The sequence below is a fragment of the Coenobita brevimanus genome, chromosome 4 (genome assembly GCF_032717465.1).
Source record: "Coenobita brevimanus isolate Jiangsu-jjx chromosome 4, ASM3271746v2, whole genome shotgun sequence".
Classification (NCBI taxonomy): Eukaryota; Metazoa; Arthropoda; class Malacostraca; order Decapoda; family Coenobitidae; genus Coenobita; species Coenobita brevimanus.
In genome coordinates, this window is record NC_136957.1 from 9,713,726 (window position 1) to 9,736,006 (window position 22,281).

General features: G+C 40.1%; 1 protein-coding gene across 1 annotated transcript; it reads left to right on the forward strand.

The window, feature by feature from the left end:
• Positions 1 to 15,321: 15,321 nt before the first annotated feature.
• Positions 15,322 to 16,227, forward strand: LOC145395826 (uncharacterized). Its single transcript, XM_080269359.1, has 2 exons — positions 15,322 to 15,576; positions 15,913 to 16,227. Exons 1-2 carry the CDS (start codon positions 15,322 to 15,324, stop codon positions 16,225 to 16,227), a joined length of 570 nt encoding a protein of 189 aa, XP_080125485.1.
• Positions 16,228 to 22,281: the final 6,054 nt, after the last annotated feature.

Consider the following 22,281-nt stretch of genomic DNA (forward strand, 5'->3'; position numbering starts at 1 on the left):
TGACCTATTATGACATGATATAATCTGCTCTGCTTGGTGTTGGCTTGGCCCCAACTAACATACTGTATATCTATTGTCCTTAACCTTGTCTGTCACTCTGAGCTTGAGACAATGTAGGGCCTACTCATAACCACGTTTTACACAACATACACAAGCATAATTTATATGGGCACACACACACACACACACACACACACACACACACATATATATATATATATATATATATATATATATATATATATATATATATATATATATATATATATATATATATCATCATCATCATCAGCCGTTTGAGTGTCCACTGCAGGACCGGCCTATCCCGACCGAAGTGGGGATGATACAGCCAATGTATCTCTGCCAAGTGGCTTAGGCTGTCTAGTAGAGATTGTATGTAGGGTGAGAAGTGCTTGTAAGTGTAATTGTTGTGTTGGAGTGGCTTTGGATGTGTGTGTGTAGTCTGTGAACCGAGTGTAATCGGCCCACGCAAGCCGACTGGGTGCAAGCATACTTTATAGCATGCGACACTGGTTCAACCACAGCACCCCTGATGTCCGCCAAAGCAGTACGTGGCCAGAAGAAAGCTCCCAAAGTTTATATATATATATATATATATATATATATATATATATGTGTGTGTGTGTGTGTGTGTGTGTGTGTGTGTGTGTGTGTGTGTGTGTATGTGTGTGTGTGTGTGTGTGTGTGCGATGTGTATATTTGTGTTTTCATGTATCTGGACGATGTCTATGTAGGCTTATGTGTACTTATGTGTAACTTGCATGGGTATACTCCTGAATATATGTATGTACAGTAGTTGTAAGTGTATTGTTTTCTTGAACAATGCTGGTGTATGTAAAGGACATATTGCTTCTAATGAAGTTAAGAAGCTAATGGTAATATAATTTCCTTCTCTCCTTATACAATATAGATTAGAAAAAAGTATATGCATAGTTTGAGATTAGTATTAATACGTGGTTTTATACTCAGACTGTCCATTTTCATTTACCTTCGAAATTTCCGGCAGGTCTTTCAGTGTTGCAAAGTGCTGTTTCTTGTACGGTATGGCAGGTACCGGAGGGTCTGGAGGGTGAAGTAGCGAAAGCCTTCTGCTGTACTACCAGCACTCTCTTATCTTAGTTCTGTAAGCCACAAATATTAGTGTTAAGGCCAACCCGATTCATTGAGACCATATGACTTGTGTGGTCTGTGCATCTGTGTAACTCTTGGTCTCTCTCTCTCTCTCTCTCTCTCTCTCTCTCTCTCTCTCTCTCTCTCTCTCTCTCTCTCTCTCTCTCTTCCTTCTCGTTTCCTTCTCTGCCTACTTCTCAGATCACTGTCTCCCTGCCATACTCTTTGGCTCCTCCCACCTAGGCCACATTTCTTCTCCCTGATCTGTTTTCTTCATGCCGCCTCACTGCTTCTCTGTCTCCCTGCCTCACTGACTGGTGGTAGGTGATGGCAAAATAATCCACTCACTTGATACAATGCTGCATACTTCTTCCATCACGTATGTCGGCCTGTATCTGTGCCTGCACTCCTTGCTACCTCTTCCTTCCTTCCTTTCTGTTTCTGCTGCTCTTCTTCCCACATAACTTTGCTCAACACTGAGTGACAAGCCTAATGGTTCCCAGGAGACCAATGACAACGTTGGTTGGTACCCATATAACCAGATAACGGGGTGGTGTTGAGCTTACTATGGTGCCCCTTTAAACTAGGTGGACAAAGGCAAAGGCATCTTCCATCCGACAGTTTATCCTGCCTCTCGCAGTGAGACGCTGTCAACTGCGAGAGAAATTAGTTTATTGCTAGAGACGGACCTGCGGGGGCGGTTACTTGACTGTAGTTGATGGATCTGCTTGGCCAGACAGAACGAGGTTAATCACCAATAATGATAACCTCTCTGCCTACCCCAGTACCCTCTGTCTCCCTGCTGCCCCATTGTTTTCCTCTCATTACTCCCTGCCTCTCAATTTCCTTGCCTGCGTGCTTCTTTCATCCCTGTCTGCATTTTGTTTTGCTCCTTCGATATCTGTCTTTTTGCCTTGCTTGCTTGTTTCCCTGTCTCCCTGCTCATTACCTACTAAGTACACCTCTTCTCTACCTCTCAACCTGCCACCCCTCTCTTCTAATTCTGAACCTCCCGCCTGTCCTTCTTTTTCACTGCTTATTCTAGACCCCCTTCTCCCTGGCTTCTCTGCCTTTCTTCCTACATTCATCGCTCTTTCCTTCCTTCCTACCTCTTTGTTTACCTGTCTTCCTCCTCCTGCTTTCCTCCCTGCCTTCTTTAAGCCGTGCCTCTCTCCTTAACTCCTGCCCATTGCCTTCCTACCCGCCTCCTTGTTTACACTCCTGCAGCCCTACCTACCTACCTCCCTGCTTGCCCTCGTACCCCCTAACCTCGCCTCCTTGGCTACCTTCCTCCCTGTCTACCTCATCAGCCAGAGAACTAGTCCTGAGGGAGCACCAACCATCCTAACTTAACATAACAGCTTTGCAAATTTGGAGGGGAAAGGAGGGAGTATGGGGCAGACTGGGAGGCAGGGGGAGGGGAAGCATGAGATATGACACGGAGAGAAGGGACGTTCAGAGGCAATGAGAGGCAGGATGGGTGTAGGAGGAAGAAAGGGAGATAGGGAGGGAGAACCAGATAGGAGACAGAGAAACGTATGGAGAGAGGGAAAAAGACAGAGAAAGGGGTAGATGTTTTCAGAGAGAGAAAACAAGATAGAGGGGGAATAAAGGAGTGAGGAAGGAAGTAAAAAGAGTGGAAGGCAGACGGTTGAGGTTTGGAGGCACTAGACAGGAGGAAGGAAAGGAGCTAAAGAGAAAGGAAAGGGAAGGAGAGAGACAGACAAAAGGAGGCAGGAGGCAGAGAGCCAGGGGAAGGGAGGCACAAGTTAAGAAATGGAGAGAATGGAGATGGAGATAGAGGTAAGGAGGAGGCAGGAAGAAGGACGGCAGACAGATAGATAGGAAGAACAAATGGGAGACAGGGAAAAAGAAACAAGGTAGTTACTAAAGTAAGGTAGGTGAGTGGGACAGAGTGAGAGAAAAGCCGATGGGTGAGACAGGAAAACGGAGAGAGAGAGAGAGAGAGAGAGAGAAAGAGACAGACAGACAGACAGACAGACAGACAGACAGACAGACACACACACACACACACACACACACACACACACACACACACACACACACACACACACACACACACACACACACACACACACACACACACACACACACACACACACGCATACACACACACACACACAAAGAAAATGGGGAAAGGGTCAAATGAAGAAGAGAAAACGAAAAAACAAAGATGAACAAGAAGAACAAGAACACGAACCAAAAAGGAAGAAAAACAAGTAATCATTTGACAAGCAAGGAAAGCGAAAAGGGGGAAAATGAGAGCGAAAGGAAGATAATGAGGGAGCATGATGAGGGAGACAGCAGTGAGGTGGGATGAGAAACGAGGGTAAGTAAACAGCAACGAAAGACGAGGAAGGGGAGACACACACACACACACACACACACACACACACACACACACACACACACACACACACACACATATACAGTATATATTTGAGGGAAGCAGCCTAGGTATATATATATATATATATATATATATATATATATATATATATATATATATATATATATATATATATATATATATATGTCATAAAAAGAGACTTTGTAGTTACTTGTAGAGAAGTTATATATATTAGACTTGTGGACGAGCGGTTGTTATACTTGAGTAGCTTTGTAAGTAGATAATCTTCTTTCCCATTTGTCATTCAATGACAAGGAGAGGTAAAGAATAGTATGGGACTATTTTTATTTGTCTTGGAAATATTAACAAGTCTCTCACATAGAGCGAAGTATAAAGTAGAGTCCCGCTAGCTATCTCCCTATCTCTCTCTCTCTCTCTCTCTCTCTCTCTCTCTCTTCCAAGTTGCTAAGCCTTTCTCCCCACTCCCTGCCGCTTCTATGGCCTCTCTCCTTCTGAGCTCTCTTTCCTAAATTCTGGTGAAACAGGAGTCGTAATACGTGTGTTCCCTGTGGTTGGAAAGTTCTAGAAGCCTGTGTGTGAGTATGTGTGTATGTGTGTTCACCTGGTGTATCGCTGACAAACTAACTGCATCATCTCCTGACTGGCTATTTCCTAATCTGTCGTCAGCTTTTCCTCAGTGTAACTTGCAAGATCATTTCCCATTCCCAGGCTCGCATAGAGCTGTCTATCTGTCTATTTATCTATCTATCTAGTATGATTTGTAAATATAATAGGGAGTCCTAACATATGCTCGGTACACGCCACTGGAGGTCCTCCAACAGCAATTATCATTGACATATGCTAATCTATTAGTACATAATATTGATTATAATATTGTATACATATAATATTCACAGTAAATTGCAATGATTCAATAATATTACATTTTAAACAAGTTGTATACATATTTGAATAAATGCAATGGTTGTTGTATGACACTTTGTAAGACGTGCATGTACAACAGACGTAAGCATATAATTGTGCAATGGCAATACTGCTAGGTTACACATTACATATTGAGTTATTCCTTTAGTAATGTCTAATATTTCACCTAACTTGTATGATGATACTGGTAATACAGAATTGTGGTATAGTTGTATGACTTATAACATTGTAGTAGCATTGTGGTAATACATAATTGTAACATTTTATGAATTGTTACAAAATATTGTGGTAATGCATAATTGTGTTGGCCTTATAATTTTAGTTATGTCATCAAAAGACTTTGTAGTTACTTGTAGAGAAGTTATATATATATTAGACTTGTGGACGAGCGGTTGTTATACTTGAGTAGCTTTGTAAGTAGAAAATCTTCTTTCCCATTTGTCATTCAATGACAAGGAGAGGTAAAGAATAGTATGGAACTATTTTTATTTGTCTTGGAAATATTAACAAGTCTGTCACACAGAGCGAAGTATAAAGTAGAGTCCCAGGAGCTATCTCCCTGTCTCGCTCTCTCTGTCTCTCTCTCAAGTTGCTAAGCCCTTCTCCCTGCGACCTGTCTGTTCTATGGCTAACTTCCTTCTGAGCTCTCTTTCCTAAATTCTGGTGTAGCAGAAGTCGTATCACGTGTGTTCCCTGTGATTGGAAAGTTCTAGAAGCCTGTGTGTATGTGTGTATGTGTGTGTATGGTCACTAGGCGCTGTCGTGTGCCTATAAAGCATTCCTTGAGTTAAGAGTGTGTAAGCATGTTTAGCATTGCTCGATTCTTGCAGACACAGTACCTTCTCATCATCTGACTTCTTGCTTCTATCTGTCTCTCTATCTATCTATTTATTTGTCTATCTATTATGATTTGTAAATATAATATGGAGTCCTAACATATGCTCGGTACACGTCACTGGAGGTCCTCCGACAGCAATCATCATTGACATATGCTAATCTATTAGTATATAATATTGATTATAATATTGTATACATATAACATTCATAGTAAATAGCAATTCTCCAGTAATATTACATTTTAAACAAGTTGTATACATATTTGAATAAATGCAATGGTTGTTGTATAACACTTTGTAAGACGTGCATGTACAACAGACGTACGCATATAATTGTGCAATGGTAATACTGCTAGGTTATACATTACATATTGAGTTATCACTTTAGTAATGTCTAATATTTCACCTAACTTGTATGATGATACTGGTAATACAGAATTGTGCTATAGTTGTATGACTTATAATATTGTACTAACATTGTGGTAATACATAATTGTAACATTTTATGAATTGTTACAAAATATTGAGGTAATGCATAATTGTGTTGGCCTTATAATTGTAGTTACATTTTGTTAATGCAACTGTTACATAAGTGTCTTGGCTTATAACTGTAGTTAAAGTTACATAAAAGTTACATCTTGTTAATGCAACTGTTAATTGGCAAAGTGTAACATAAAGCAATCGTTTGTCGTTACATAATTCTTACATATTGTTTGTAGTTACATAATTGTAGTTAAAGTTACATAAAAGTTACATCTTGTTAATGCAACTGTTACATAAATGGTACATATTGTTTGTAGTTACATAATTGTAGCAAGTGTAACATAATGCAATCGTTTGCCGTTACGTAATTGTTACATATCGTTTGTAGTTACATAATTGTAGTTAAAGTTACATAAAAGTTACATCTTGTTAATGCAACTGTTACATAAATGGTACATATTGTTTGTAGTTACATACTTGTAGCAATTGTAACATAATGCAATCATTTGTCGTTACATAATTGTTACATATCGTTTGTAGTTACATAATTGTAATAAGTGTAACATAATGCAATCGTTTGTCGTTACATAATTGTAATAATTGCAGTCCTGACATATGAATCCGGTCATGCTGCGGTCGATCATAGTGATGATGTGACATGCCACTGGCTCGTGGAGACAACAATCTGCTTTTTGTTTCACTTATAGAAGGAGTTCATGTGATGATGTGCCATGCCACTTGCTTGTGGAGACAACAATTTTTTTGCTTCACTTATAGAAGGAGTTTATGTGGTATTTTGACATATGCAGTAACACTTACACTTATTTTCATTTGTTTGTTATGTGATCTTACTCTATTTCTCTCGTTTTTCTTTTTTACTTTTTCTTTCTTTCTTTTCCTTTTTTTTTTTTTTTTTGCATGTATTGATTTTCTATAGTTTGTTTTTCTTCGCTTGTGTACGCTTTTTCTATGTTGTTCATGGTTGCATAATTACTGGCTAATTTCCTTGGGATACTTTTTTAAAGTTTAGTTTATATTGCACAGATATTATTGAAAATGATATTATATAGTCTCATATTTTGTTATTTTATATAAAAAAATATATATACATATATACAGTATTAACTATATACACTGACTTGTTGTTCACTTGTACCCATCGTGGGTAATATGTGTGTCAGCACTGTGTGGAAATCATTGTCTTCACGATTGCGTTGAAGATGTTCACTCTTGCTAACATCATTTGTGTTGGCCATTTTTTTTCTCTAGTTTACCTTGTAACTTAATTTAAAGGTTTCCACTAGGTAGCTTTAATTAATAAATGTTTAATACAGTTCTTTTAATCGCTCACTGAGTAACTGTGATGGTATATTTTCTTTATCACTTTGTATATATAATAATGTATAGCTGTATGTATGAAACACGTATTTTATGTAGGTATACTGTAAATGGTAACACTCGTTGGTAGTAAATAAATGTTATAATAAATGAATGAATATATACAGTGTAGAATATTTATTGTTGGTGATTATTTAGTGTTTGAGTTATGCAGATAACTGAAGTAAGTATGTGTATTTAAGCTGTAACTATACAGCACGTTTTATATGTTTGTGCAGAAGCTTATTGTCTATCACTGTGTATTGTATAAATGAAGTAACTATGTAACTCACTAATTTTTACCGTGGTGGAAATGGTGTGAGTGGTGGTGCAGGTGGTGTGTTGACTGACGTTGCGTCTTTTCAGCAAGCACGCATGATGACGTCGACTTCCCACACTGGTAGCTGTGGTGAGTGAATGAGTAGCGATGAGTAACTTGAGTGTAGACGAGTGAGTAAGATGAGTTGTGAATATGGACTTGGTATTTGCTTCGTCGTCTTGACCTCTTCACTCCTGCGTGAGCGGTGGAGGTTGGGTGGATGTAGCAGAGAGAGGACGGTGAGGTCTGGTTGTTATGAGGTATGAGTCGTGTCTCATTCTTCGTTTGTTTGTTTGTTTTTTCTTTGTCGATGTTTTCTCTGTCCTTTTCTCTTGTGATTTCCTCGTCGTAGGATGAAGACTGCCGCTACTTGTAGGTGCGTGTAGAAGATTATACAGACGACTCGTAGAGTTGTTGCTTGTAGTTGATTGTAGATGGTTGTAGTTCGCTGGTTCGTCGTAGAAGTTGCACGATTGTTTGTATCAATATATTGTTAAACTACTTGCAAGGCGTCCTGTGACCTCTTCACCTCTACATCAGCGTGATGATCGGGGAGACGGAGGGGGCTGGTTGGAGAGAATACTGTCAGGAGCTATTTGTGAGTTGTTGGTTGTGAGAGGTATTCTTGTTTTCAATCTTGATATTTTGTAGGAATTCACTGTTGATTCGTAGACAAGGTTCGTTCTTTTCGCTGCTACCAAATGTCATAGAAAAGGACTTTGTAATTCCTTGGTGAGAAGTTATATATATATTAGACTTGTGGACGAGCGGTTGTTATACTTGAGTAGCTTTGTAAGTAGATAATATTCTTTCCCATTTGTCATTCAATGACAAGGAGAGGTAAAGAATAGTATGGAACTATTTTTATTTGTCTTGGAAATATTAACAAGTCTCTCACACAGAGCGAAGTATAAAGTAGAGTCACGGGAGCTATCTCCCTGTCTCGCTCTCTCTGTCTCTCTCTCAAGTTGCTAAGCCCTTCTCCCTGCGACCTGTCTGTTCTATGGCTAGCTTCCTTCTGAGCTCTCTTTCCTAAATTCTGGTGTAGCAAAAGTCGTATCACGTGTGTTCCCTGTGATTGGAAAGTTCTAGAAGCCTGTGTGTGAGTATGTGTGCATGTGTGTGTATGGTCACTAAGTGCTGTCGTGTGCCTATAAAGCATTTCTTGAGTTAAGAGTGTGTAAGCATGTTTAGCATTGCTCGATTCTTGCAGACACAGTACCATCTCATCATCTGACTTCTTGCTTCTATTTGTCTCTCTATCTATCTATTTATCTATCTATCTATTATGATCTGTAAATATAATATGGAGTAATAAACATCCCACCGCTGCCACCAAATGTCATAAAAAGACTTTGTAGTTACTTGTAGAGAAGTTATATATATATTAGACTTGTGGACGAGCGGTTGTTATACTTGAGTAGCTTTGTAAGTAGATAATATTCTTTCCCATTTGTCATTCAATGACAAGGAGAGGTAAAGAATAGTATGGAACTATTTTTATTTGTCTTGGAAATATTAACAAGTCTCTCACACAGAGCGAAATATAAAGTAGAGTCTCAGGAGCTATCTCCCTGTCTCGCTCTCTCTGTCTCTCTCTCAAGTTGCTAAGCCCTTCTCCCTGCGACCTGTCTGTTCTATGGCTAGCTTCCTTCTGAGCTCTCTTTCCTAAATTCTGGTGTAGCAGAAGTCGTATCACGTGTGTTCCCTGTGATTGGAAAGTTCTAGAAGCCTGTGTGTGAATATGTGTGTATGTGTGTGTATGGTCACTAGGCGCTGTCGTGTGCCTATAAAGCATTCCTTGAGTTAAGAGTGTGTAAGCATGTTTAGCATTGCTCGATTCTTGCAGACACAGTACCTTCTCATCATCTGACTTCTTGCTTCTATCTGTCTCTCTATCTATCTATTTATCTATCTATCTATTATGATTTGTAAATATAATATGGAGTCCTAACAGTTACATTTTGTTAATGCAACTGTTACATAAGAGTCTTGGCCTTATAATTGTAGTTAAAGTTACATAAAAGTTACATCTTGTTAATGCAACTGTTACATAATTGGCAAAGCGTAACATAATGCAATCGTTTGTCGTTACATAATTGTTACATATCGTTTGTAGTTACATAATTGTAGTTAAAGTTACATAAAAGTTACATCTTGTTAATGGAACTGTTACATAAATGGTACATATTGTTTGTAGTTACATAATTGTAGCAAGTGTAACATAATGCAATCGTTTGTCGTTACATAATTGTTACATATCGTTTGTAGTTACATAATTGCAGTTAAAGTTACATAATAGTTATATCTTGTTAATGCTACTGTTACATAAATGGTATATATTGTTTGTAGTTACATAATTGTAGCAAGTGTAACATAATGCAATCGTTTGTCGTTACATAATTGTTATATATCGTTTGTAGTTACATAATTGTAGTTAAAGTTACATAAGAGTTACATCTTGTTAATGCAACTGTTACATAAATGGTATATATTGTTTGTAGTTACATAATTGTAGCAAGTGTAACATAATCCAATTGTTTGTCGTTACATAATTGTAATAATTGCAGTCCTGACATATGAATCCGGTCATGCTGCGGTCGATGATAGTGATGATATGCCATGCCACTTGCTTGTGGAGACAACAATTTGCTTTTTTGTTTGTAGTTTATGTGGTATTTTGGCATATGTAGTAACACTTACACTTATTTTCATTTGTTTGTTATGTGATCTTACTCTATTTCTCTCTTTTTTCTTTCTTACTTTTTCTTTTTCTTTTTCTTTTTTGGTATGTATTGATTTTCTATAGTTTGTTTTTCTTCGTTTGTCTACGCTTTTTCTGTGTTGTTCATGGTTGCATAATTGCTGGCTAATTTCCTAGGGATCCTTTTTTAATGTTTAGTTTATATTGCACAGATATTACTGAAAATGATATTATATAGTCCCATATTTTGTTATTTTATATAAAAAATATATACACTATATGCAGTATTAACTATATACACTGACTTGTTGTTCACTTGTACCTATCGTGGGCAATATATGTGTCAGCACTGTGTGGAAGTCATTGTCTTCACGATTGTGGTGAAGATGTTCACTCTTGCTAACGTCATTTGTGTTGGCCATTTTTTTTTTTTTCTGGTTTTCCTTATAATTTAATTTATATGTTTCCACTAGGTAGCTTTAATTAATAAATGTTTAATACAGTTCTTTTAATCGCTCACTGAGTAACTGTGATCGTATATTTTCTTTATCACTTTGTATATATAATAATGTATAGCTGTATATATGAAACACGTATTTTATGTAGGTATAAATGGTAACACTCGTTGGTAGTAAATAAATGTTATAATAAATGAGTGAATATATACAGTGTAGAATATTTATTGTTGGTGATTATTTAGTGTTTGAGTTATGCAGATAACTGAAGTATGTGTATTTAAGCTGTAACTATACAGCACGTTTTATATGTTTGTGCAGAAGCTTATTGTCTATCACTGTGTATTGTATAAATGAAGTAACTATGTAACTCACTAATTTTTTCCCTGGTGGGAATGGTGTTAGTGACGTGGCGTCTTTTCAGCAAGCACGCATGATGACGTCGACTTCCCACACTGGTAGCTGTGGTGAGTGAATGAGTAGCGATGAGTAACTTGAGTGAAGACGAGTGAGTAAAATGAGTTGTGAATATGGACTTGGTATTTGCATCGTCGTCTTGACCTCTTCACTCCTGCGTCAGCGGTGGAGGTTGGGTGGATGTAGCAGAGAGAGGACGGTGAGGTCTGGTAGTTGTGAGTTATGAGTCGTGTCTCATTCTTTGTTTGTTTGTTTTGTTTTTCTTTGTCGATGTTTTCTCAGTCCTTTTCTATTGTGATTTACTCGTTGTGGGATGAAGACTGCCGCTACTTGTAGGTGCGTGTAGAAGATTATACAGATGACTCGTAGAGTTGTTACTTGTAGTTGATTGTAGATGGTTGTAGTTCGGTGGTTCATCATAGAAATTTCAAGATTGTTTGTATCAGTACTTTGTTAAACTACTTGCAAGGCGTCCTGTGACCTCTTCACCTCTACATCAGCGTGATGATAGGGGAGACGGAGGGGCTGGTTTTAGAGAATACTGTCAGGAACTGGTTGAGTTGTTGGTTGTGAGAGGTATTTTTTTGTTTTCAATCTTGATAATTTGTAGGAATTCACTGTTGATTCATAGACGAGGTTCGTATACGTTCGCTGCCACCAAATGTCATAAAAAGACTTGTAGTTACTTGTAGAGAAGTTATATATATTAGACTTGTGGACGAGCGGTTGTTATACTTGAGTAGCTTTGTAAGTAGATAATCTTCTTTCCCATTTGTCATTCAATGACAAGGAGAGGTAAAGAATAGTATGGGACTATTTTTATTTGTCTTGGAAATATTAACAAGTCTCTCACACAGAGCGAAGTATAAAGTAGAGTCCCACTAGCTGTCTCCCTATCTCTCTCTCTCTCTCTCTCTCTCTCTCTCTTCCAAGTTGCTAAGCCTTTCTTCCCACTCCCTGCCGCTTCTATGGCCTCTCTCCTTCTGAGCTCTCTTTCCTAAATTCTGGTGAAACAGGAGTCGTATCACGTGTGTTCCCTGTGGTTGGAAAGTTCTAGAAGCCTGTGTGTGAGTATGTGTGTATGTGTGTTCACCTGGTGTATCGCTGACAAACTAACTGCATCATCTCCTGACTGGCTACTTCCTAATCTGTCGTCAGCTTTTCGTCAGTGTAACTTGCAAGATCATTTCCCATTCCCAGGCTCGCATAGAGCTGTCTATCTGTCTATTTATCTATCTATCTAGTATGATTTGTAAATATAATATGGAGTCCTAACATATATATATATATATATATATATATATATATATATATATATATATACCGTATAGATAGATAGATAGATAGATAGATAAGGAGAGAGAGAGAGAGAGAGAGAGAGAGAGAAATAGACAGATAGATAGATTGATTGATTGATTGACAGATAGATGTGTGTGTGTGTGTGTGTGTGTGTGTGTGTGTGTGTGTGTGTGTGTGTGTGTGTGTGTGTGTGTGTGTGCGCGCACGCGCTAATACTTGCATTCATGTATTACTACTGTTGGAGTAGTGCTACATACTTCTTCTTTCACGTTTATCATTCTTTTTCTGTGACTGCTCTCCTCTCTTTATAGTTCTCCTACAATGAGTTACAGGCATAATGGTTTCGAGTCCACCAGGGAACCATTTACAGGGTTGGGTTGTAAACATATTTCCAAATATCGGGGCGATGTGGAGCCTACTATGGTGCCCTTGTACTCTAGGTAGACACAAAAGTGGCGTCCATCCTGGAACCAAACCTCCACATTCTTCCCTGCGTCTCACTGACATTGGTTCACTCCATGGGACAGCTCGCGAGAAAGATTGCTTAAATGTGGTCGATGGATCTGCTCGGCCAGAGAGACTGGGTTTATTCAACAGCAAATGTTGTTGGGATGGGAATGGATGGCTAGGAACTCCCATCTTTGCATTGGTATAGGGATGTACGAACCTCAATACCCAGAATTTATATTCAAAAGGTGTCTTGTACTGTACTACTCATTATACAAAAAAAGGAAGGCTGAATATGGGCCTACTAACGTTATTTATGTGATATCTATCTCTCTAATGATAAAGCCTTGCGACTGATCTCCTTACTTCAAGAGAACATGGAATGTGCTAAAGTGATAATACTGTTTTCCTTTTATCCTTACCCCAAATATGAGTCCAAATTATCCCAGCAGGAGTAATTAACCGTGTGATTAGAATTCCCGCAATAAAGGAAGACCCACTGTGATTAAATGAGAGCTCCCAGACGATCCACTTGCTTCTCTTTCCTAATCAAAAATTATTTATGAACGTCAGATACATTGGAAGATTGTGTACTCCCACTCCTTTCTTCTTTATTCAGAAGAAATCGTAATTCTGAAAGGGAAATGACAATAAATTTGTCTGTTAACCCCATCCCTGGCTTGTGTTGATCACCTGCCTTTCTTAATCCACTCACCACAATGAAGATATTTTTGCTTTTTTCCCATTGCCATTACCTGACGATCTGCTTTACAGTATGGATGACCGCTTGCACTGATGGTTTAAGATCATTTTTATCCCTCTGTATTCGACAGGTTCAAATCCTCGCTGGGGCAGGGGACAGTTTAAGGATTTGAATTTCATGTAAAACAGACTTTATCAATCTATTATAAGACCCGCCGACATGTTGCAAAAATCCCCCCGCTAATACCAACACACCAGTCCTGTATGAGACAGCCCTAGCATGAATTCAATATGGACGGTGGGTGTTACCGCCGAAGTGGTGACATGTAGAGGTGTATGATATGTAGGAGGACTACTGGGCCTTGGGAGCAGGCTGTGAATCCTATGCCAAGAGTCGAACACATAAAATAAATAAATAAATAAATAAATAAATAAAGAAGTCAGAGCTGCCTTGATTAATCACTCCCTCACACTGTCTGCATTTAAGAATTATTCTCCATTAACAACTAAGACGTTGCGTAAGTTAATTGCAACCTAAGTGTTAATTATTTCCATTCACATGTACACAGTGTTTATGCCAAGACCAGAAGCTGACTGATTGCTTTATAGATTTTAAACCTATCTGTCTATCTATCTGTTAGATATACAGATAGATAAATAGATAGTAGATAGATATAGTTATAGACAAACAGGACAAGATGAACAGAGACAGACAGACTGACAGATGAATACAGACAGATAAGAAGACAGATAAGCACACACACACACACACACACACACACACACACACACACACACATACCAATACAAAAACATAGAGAGAGAGAGAGAGAGAGAGAGAGAGAGAGAGAGAGAGAGAGAGAGAGAGAGAGAGATGGTGGAGAAGCAAGAAAACCCACTTGTATGATGTCACACAGCAGCAGCCAATCACAGTCCAGACGCACTATGTATCTGTGGCAAAGGGAGAGACTGGTCTTGGGTGCCTTTAATGCAGTTACCAGCATTGACAAGGAGGGCTTCAGGGATTCTGTAGGTCACTATTGCTCTGGAACCTAGAATTCCATCAGTTCTTGCCTTTTGGATTTCACAAAATCATCCCTTAAGTTAAGAATTGCTGGATTCTAGTTCCAGTGGCCAAATCTTCACTGCTGGACTTGGAATCCCAATACCGGAGAGGTTGCTAAGGAAATTGATCACATTCGCATTAGTACTTGTTGGAATTGCAGGGTTTACAGGAGTGCAGAGTTCTTTTCTACTGATCATAGACTTGTTGATGTTACTCTAAGGCTACAAATGAAAACTGAGAGATTCTCAAGATGCCACCAATAAAGGTTCCATCTTAAGAAACTCAGGGATAAGGAGTGTGCATATAAGTATGCAGTGGCAATCTCAAATTAGTTTGAAATGCTCAGCACTGTTAAGGATCCTGTTGAATGATGGGATGCCTTTAAGCATGCTACCCTGGCAGCAGTTGATGAGTGTACTGGAGACTGCCCGAGATCAAGGAGGGGATTCATCTTGCAGGAGATGCTGGCCACAACTGAGGAGAGTCGTGCTACCAGACTGGCTAATCAGGAACAGCACAGACTTCTGTCTCGAATGGCACATGCTTCACTGAGAAGGGACAAGGAAAGGTATGTCAGGGAAATCGCTGAGGAGGTGGAAGGCCATATTCATGCAAATGACCTTCGACCCTCCTACCGAGCCCTGAAGAAGCTCCTTTCCAGACCCACCTCTCAGGTTAACTCTGTCTGGACAGCAGATGGATGGCTCGTGTTGGTAGCAAGTGAGTATAAAGCTCGTAGGGCTGAGTACAATACTTTGAGCAGCTATGTATGGCTGAACCTCCCCGTGGAGAGCTTCCGTCCATTGGTGTACAACCACTGACTGTTGTCCCACCAATTGATGAGGCCATGCCTTCTATAGATGAAATCAAGAAGGTAGCAGCTAGGTTGAAAGGTGGTAGAGCAGCTGGTATTTGTGACATCCCAGCAGAATTGATGAAAGCTGGTTGCAGAGCCATGATAAGGGAGTTACAATCAGCCACAGAAGCTGCCTGGCAGACTGGTATCATTCCTCCTGACTGGACAGTGAGTTTGGTACCCCTGTCTGAAAAGGAAAAGAAGGCCAGCATGAATGTAGGAAATACTGTGGCATTACAGTTCTCAGTGTGTCAGGCAAAGTTCTCTCTCACATTCACGTGATACTTATTCGGGACCATTTGGTAAAGTTTCAGAGGCCTGAGCAATCCGGATTCATGCCCAAGAAGTCTACTATTAACCGTGTCCTAGATCTTCGAGCTCTTGTGGAACACTGTCTTGAGTTTTGACAAAGTCTGCTAGCAGTCTATGTGGATCTCAAGGTGTTTGACTCAGTAATTCAGGAGGTACTATGGGAACTACTATGACTTCGTGGGATTCCCGCAGGGATTATCCAACCAATTGCTGGTTTGTACTCATACACTAAGAGTGCTGCCAAGTGTGAGGGTGGGAGCATCTGACTTCTTCCCAGTATGTTCTGGTGTAAGACAGAGATGTGTCCTTGTCCCCACACTTTTCAACACATGCGTGGATTCGGTACTGGACTGGGCTGTGAGTCAAAGTCACTGTGGGATATCAACTGTCAATTTCAGGGTTACTGACCTTGCCTTTGCTGATGATGCAGTTATCCTAGCGGAGTCGCTGGAGACACTACTGAGTGCCCTTGAGGAATTTCATGAGAATGCGAAGCCATTGGGATGAAAGGTCTCTTGGGCAAAGACCAAGGTCCTGGCATTTGGTGGCTTGTTGGATGAAGCAGTTCAGTCTGTCCATGAATGTGGTGAGTATATAGAAATCTTGGAAAGATTCATTTATCTTGGTAGTGTGGTACCTAACAACAGTAAATAAGACAGTGAGATCTCTCATCGTACTGGTGTGGCCTGCAGGGTTATGGATTCACTCATTTCGGGTATTTGGTGCTGTTGTTTTTTTCTGTGCAGAAGGACGAAAGTTCATATCTTCAAGGTGCTGGTGCTTCCTGTCTAGTTTTATGGCTGTGAAACATGGACACTAAACAGTGACTAGACATGGCAAATTGACTCCTCTGGTACTAAGTGTCTTCGCAGGATCATGGGATATTGCTGGCACAACTGGGTGCGTAACGAGCGACTACTCTGTGTGACTGAATCAATGCCTATACATCAAAGCCAACTCCAGCTATATGGGCACGTGGCCCACTTTCCTGAGACTGATCCTGTTCACAGGGTGATCTCTGGAGGAGTTACCAAGGGTGGAGGAGGCCAAGGGGAAGGCCACAAAACCCATGGCTGGAGCAGGTCGATCACTCCTGTCGGGAGATACTTAGAGGGGGGGAAGAGTCGCTGCCTGAAGGGTTGCTCAAAGGGACCTGCCTGAGTGGAGTCAGAGGGTGAGGCTATGCACCCTGTGGCATTTCCCCCTTCTTGACTGATTTATTGATTGACTAAAGTCCTTATGAACAGAATCATAACAAATTTGGAAGAAAACCAACCTAGTAAGTAGGCAGGATTCAGAAGTGGGTATTCGGCTACTGATCAGCTGTAGACAGTTAATCAGCTAGGAAAAATACATAATACATTAATCCGCTGTGCTTAGTTTCTGTCGATTATGAAGAGGTTTCCGACTCAATGGCGCACACAGCAATTACAAATTAAGTGTGGGGACAAGGAGCAAACGAGAACAAAGTAAAACTGTCGAAAAACATATAGAAAGAGGGAACTATTACAGTTAAGTTACATAAAGACCAAAAAAATAATGATGTCAGGGTAATACAGTTTCACAATTATTACTTACAGCATGGCTTGAAAACATTTTCAAAAAGGCAGAATGGGAAGGTAAAAGAGTAAACATAGATGGAGAGAACTTAAGCTCTTTAAGACTTGTGGATGGCATTTTCATAATTTCAGAAAGTGCAGAGACATAGCAAGATATGTTACATGACAAAAATAGAGAAAGTCTCAAAGTTGGGCTAAAGATGCACCATTACATGAAAGAGCGTCATCAAAATAAATGGATAAATTCTTGATGAAACTCAGTAGTACAGTTACTTGGGGCAAATATTAAAGCTAACAAAAGACCATGAAAACGAAATAAAAAGAAACATTGCAATTGGATGGAAAGTCTTTGGTATACATAGAGACATCATGAAAAGAAGCTTGCCAATATGCATGAGACAATAACTTTATAAGGAATGTATGAGCCCAGCCAGGACATGCGGTTGTGAGACCTGGAAGCTGACAAAGTCAATGGAAAACAAAGTCAATGGAAAACAAAGTAATCCGTCTTCAACGGGCAATGGAAAGGTTGTTGTTGGAAAGATGTATGAGAGACTGGGCTATCCCTACTGATATATCTATCTATCTATCTATCTACCTATCTATCTATATAGATAGATAGATGGATAGATAGATAGTAGATATATATATAGATAGATAGATAGATAGTATATATATATATATATATATATATATATATATATATATATATATATATATATATATCTATATACATATATATATACAAGAGAGTTTTACGCCAGGAACCCCATTTTTGGACAAGGGCTAAGGCGTTGCCCCTGGGTAGAGGACTTTGGTTTGGAGCGTGTAGCATTTTATGACCGGATGCCCTTCCTGATGTCTACCAATGACCCTTGGGTGGATTCGATCCTCCGACCCTACGGTCAGAGCGGAGCGCTCTAACCCACTGAGTCACGGCTGCTACATATATATATATATATATATATATATATATATATAGAGAGAGAGAGAGAGAGAGAGAGAGAGAGAGAGAGAGAGAGAGAGAGAGAGAGAGAGAGAGAGAGAAAGAGAGAGAGAGAGAGAGAGAGAGAGATATATATATCTATGTATCTATAGCCCGACGCCCTAATCCCGCAAAGGGTGGCCGCAGACAAAACGCCTCCAAGTCACTCTGTCACCCACCATTTGACTCCCCTCCCCCCAACTCACCCCCCCCTCCCTCATATACCTCTCAACTCCATCCCTCCACCTCATCCTCGGTCTACCCCTCCCTCTCCCTCCCTCCACCTCACCCACATACACCCTCTTAGTCAGTCTTTCACTCTCCATCCTCTCCACATGTCCAAACCACCTCAGTGTATTTCTCCTAATCTTTTCAACCACATCCACATCTACCCCACAACGTTCCTTCACTTCTTCATTCGTCAACCTGTCCCTCCATGTCACTCCACATGCTCCTCTCAAGTAACTCATTTCCACTGCTCTCACTCTTGACTTGTTCCCCTCTTGCAAGGTCCACGCCTCGCTTCCATACGTCAGGGTAGGGATCACAATACCATCATGAAGAGACTTCTTAACTTCCATACTCACCTCCCTATTTCTCATCACTGCTTTCAGTGTGCCAACAACCTTCCTTCCCTGCTGTACCCTTTCACGTACTTCATCCCCCAAAGTTCCATCCTTACTCATCACACTACCCAAGTACTTGAATGCACTCACATTCTCCATATCCTCACCATCCAACCTCACTGCACACTCTGTGACTTCATTCCTCTCAAACACCATAACTTTACTTTTGTTTACATTAACTTTCAGCTTCCTCCTCCTACACACTGTCCCAAATTCATTCACCAAACCTTGCAACTCCCATTCATCTTCACTCAACAATACTGTATCATCAGCAAACAGCAACACCGGAAGCTTCCAAATCTCACCCTCATTCATTAGGGCCACCCCCACATCCACTGCCCTACCTTGTACCTCCTTTACGACCCCATCCATATATATATATATATTAAACAGCCATGGAGACATTACACACCCCTGTTTCAGTCCCACATTGAGATCAAAGAACTCACTCAGCTCACCATCCACTCGCACCGTAGCCCTAGCTCCCTCGTACATACTCTTCACAGCACTCAACAATTTCCCCTCCACTCCATATATTCTTAATACCTTCCACATACCTTTCCTATCTATTCTGTCATAAGCTTTCTCCAAGTCCATGAAGGCAGCGTACACTTTCCTCTAGATACTTCTCCACTAAACATCTTAGAACAAATATCTGATCTACACACCCTTTTCCCTTCCTAAATCCCCCTTGTTCTTCTCCAACTAGCTCCTCTGTCATATGCCTAACCCTATCAATGAGTATTCTACCATATATTTTACCAGTCACACTAAGAAGGCAAATACCCCTATGGTTACCACATACTTCTCTCTCCCCTTTTCCTTTGTACAGAGGAACAATTATACCTGATTTCCAGTCCTCTGGAACCCTTCCCTCTTCCCAAGCCAATCTACACAACTTCCATATCCCCTCCACAACAATCTCACCCCCATACCTCAGCATTTCACCACACACTTCATCAATTCCTGGGGCCTTTCCCAGCTTAATCTTCTTCATCGCTTCCACTACTTCCGACCTACTGATCTCTTCCTCCCTCCTCTCATCTCTTCTTCTCCCAGCCATTCCCCAACCACTTATACTCACACTGCTCTCACTCTCTACATTCAACAAATCCTCAAAGTGCTCCTTCCATCTCCTCAATTTCTCTCTCTTCTCCACCAACAATCTATTATTCCTATCTTTCACTCCCCTACTATTTCCCCTTTCACACTGCCTTACTTTCTTTACCTCCTTCCAAAACAATTTCTTACTCTCCCTCCATTTCACACTCAGATTCCTCCCAAACTCTTCATCCACTTTCTTCTTACTCTCCTTCACCAGTCTCTTAACCTCCCTTCTCCTGCTCACATATACCTCTCTCTTCTCTCTCTCATCTTCTCCCCTACCTCTACTCGCCAACCATTCACCATATGCCTTCTTCTTTTGTTCCACAGCTCGTTTCACCTCATCATTCCACCATGCTGTCCCTTGCACACTCTTGCATCTCCTCCTCACTCCACAAACCACCTCACACGCTGCGCTTATCTCTTCCGTGAATATCTTACATACGTCTTCCACCCCTTCCATCTGCTCTAGCTCATACCTTCCCAATCTTTCTTCCACTATGCTCTTATACTCTGTCCTCTTCTCACTATCTTGCAATTACTCCACTCTTCTCACAGGAGCTGTTTCCTCCTGTCTTCCCCTTCGCCTCCTCAACCACTTTCTCAACCACTTTCTATATATATATATATATATATATATATATATATATATATATATATATATATATATATATATCTTCAGCATGAAAATGAAAAGTCAAGAGTAAGAGCAGTGGACATGGGACTGCTGAGGAATTTATGTGGAGTAGAGAGGGTGGATAGGATACGAAATAATGTGATTCGTGAAAGGTGCGGTATGAGGAAGTAGGTGGACACCAGAACTGAAGAGAGTGTACTGAGATGGTATGGTCATGTGGAGAGAATGGATAACAATAGAGTGGTGAAGAAAGTATATCTGAGCGAATTCGAAGTAGGGAGGAGGCGAGGTAGGCCAAGGAGAAGGTGGAGAGATATGGTGGATGAATGTGTGAGGAAGAGAGGTTTGGAAGTCGGTGAGGCTAGGGAACTGATAGGAGGAGATCAAGCCGGCTGGATACATTTGGTGAGATGTACATGATCAGGGATTTTTACCACCTCTTTTTAACGTGGCAGGATCTGGATTGACTCTGTCGGATACGATATGTGATGCTACAGAATGTGGTGAATGTTTTTCCTGTATCCTATAGAGCCAGGATTCCGGGGGTTTGAATGATGAGTGAATGGAAGCCTGGCCCATTGAACTGGGCAATTTGGTGCTGTCTGGACATTGTTACTCCTCACCCTGCCCTTGGGTTGGAAAGGAGGTCCGGATGATGATGATCATCATCATCATCAGCCGTTGAGGTCCACTGCAGGACCGGCCTATCCCTACCGAAACAGGGGCGATATAGCCAATGTATCTCTACCCAGTGGCTTAGGCTGTCTGGTAGAGACTGTATGTAGGGAGAGAAGTGATTGTAAGTGTAATTGTAGTGGCTTTGGATGTGTGTGTAGTCTGTGAACCAAGTGTAATCGGCCCACCTTAAGCCGATTAGGTGCAAGCATACTAGTATGCGACACTGGTTCAACCATAGCACCCCTTATGTCCGCCAAAGTAGCAAGTGGCTCGGTGAACGATTCCCAAAGTTTTTACAACTCTGGCGGGAGGCAAACCCTCGTCCACCAGCGTGAGAAACGCACACTCTACCACTGTACCACAGAGGCTCCATATATATATATATATATATATATATATATATATATATATATATATATATATATATATATATAGATAGATAGATAGATAGATAGATAGATAGATAGATAGATAGATATAGATAGATAGATAGATAGATAGTGTATGTATGTATGTATGTATTTATCTATCTATCTATATATCTATCTATCTATCTATCTATCTATGTATATATATATATATATTGTTACGGAACAGAGAAAACTGTCCCGCAAAGTTCCAGGTTCAAAACAAAAGAGTTAGGTAAAATTACAAGTTAAAGTTCAATGCTCAAACTAACAACTAAACATTCAGGACCCATAAGGATCATGTAATGGCAAAAAACAGGTTAAATATATGCTTAACTGCAATAGCCTCTATTAACACGAAATTAGCAAGAGTAAATATATCTAAGTCAGCCCTGATAAAATGAGAAAACCGGATAATGCTCAGTTAATGCAAGATATATTATTACAGATACAAAATATTATTACTACTGGCTGACAGTAAAACTTTACATCAATCACAAAAACCGCACCATGCCCACGAACCAACACCCCATGCTATACAGTACAAGAAAAAATGTAATAACAC

What these genes read in the sequence shown, in the direction of transcription:
- LOC145395826 (XM_080269359.1), top strand. Translation starts at nt 15,322, where the DNA reads ATGGCTGAACCTCCCCGTGGAGAGCTTCCGTCCATTGGTGTACAACCA. An exon ending in TCATTCCTCCTGACTGGACA is followed by an intron (nt 15,577 to 15,912) that starts GTGAGTTTGGTA and finishes GGATTCCCGCAG; the next exon opens with GGATTATCCAACCAATTGCT.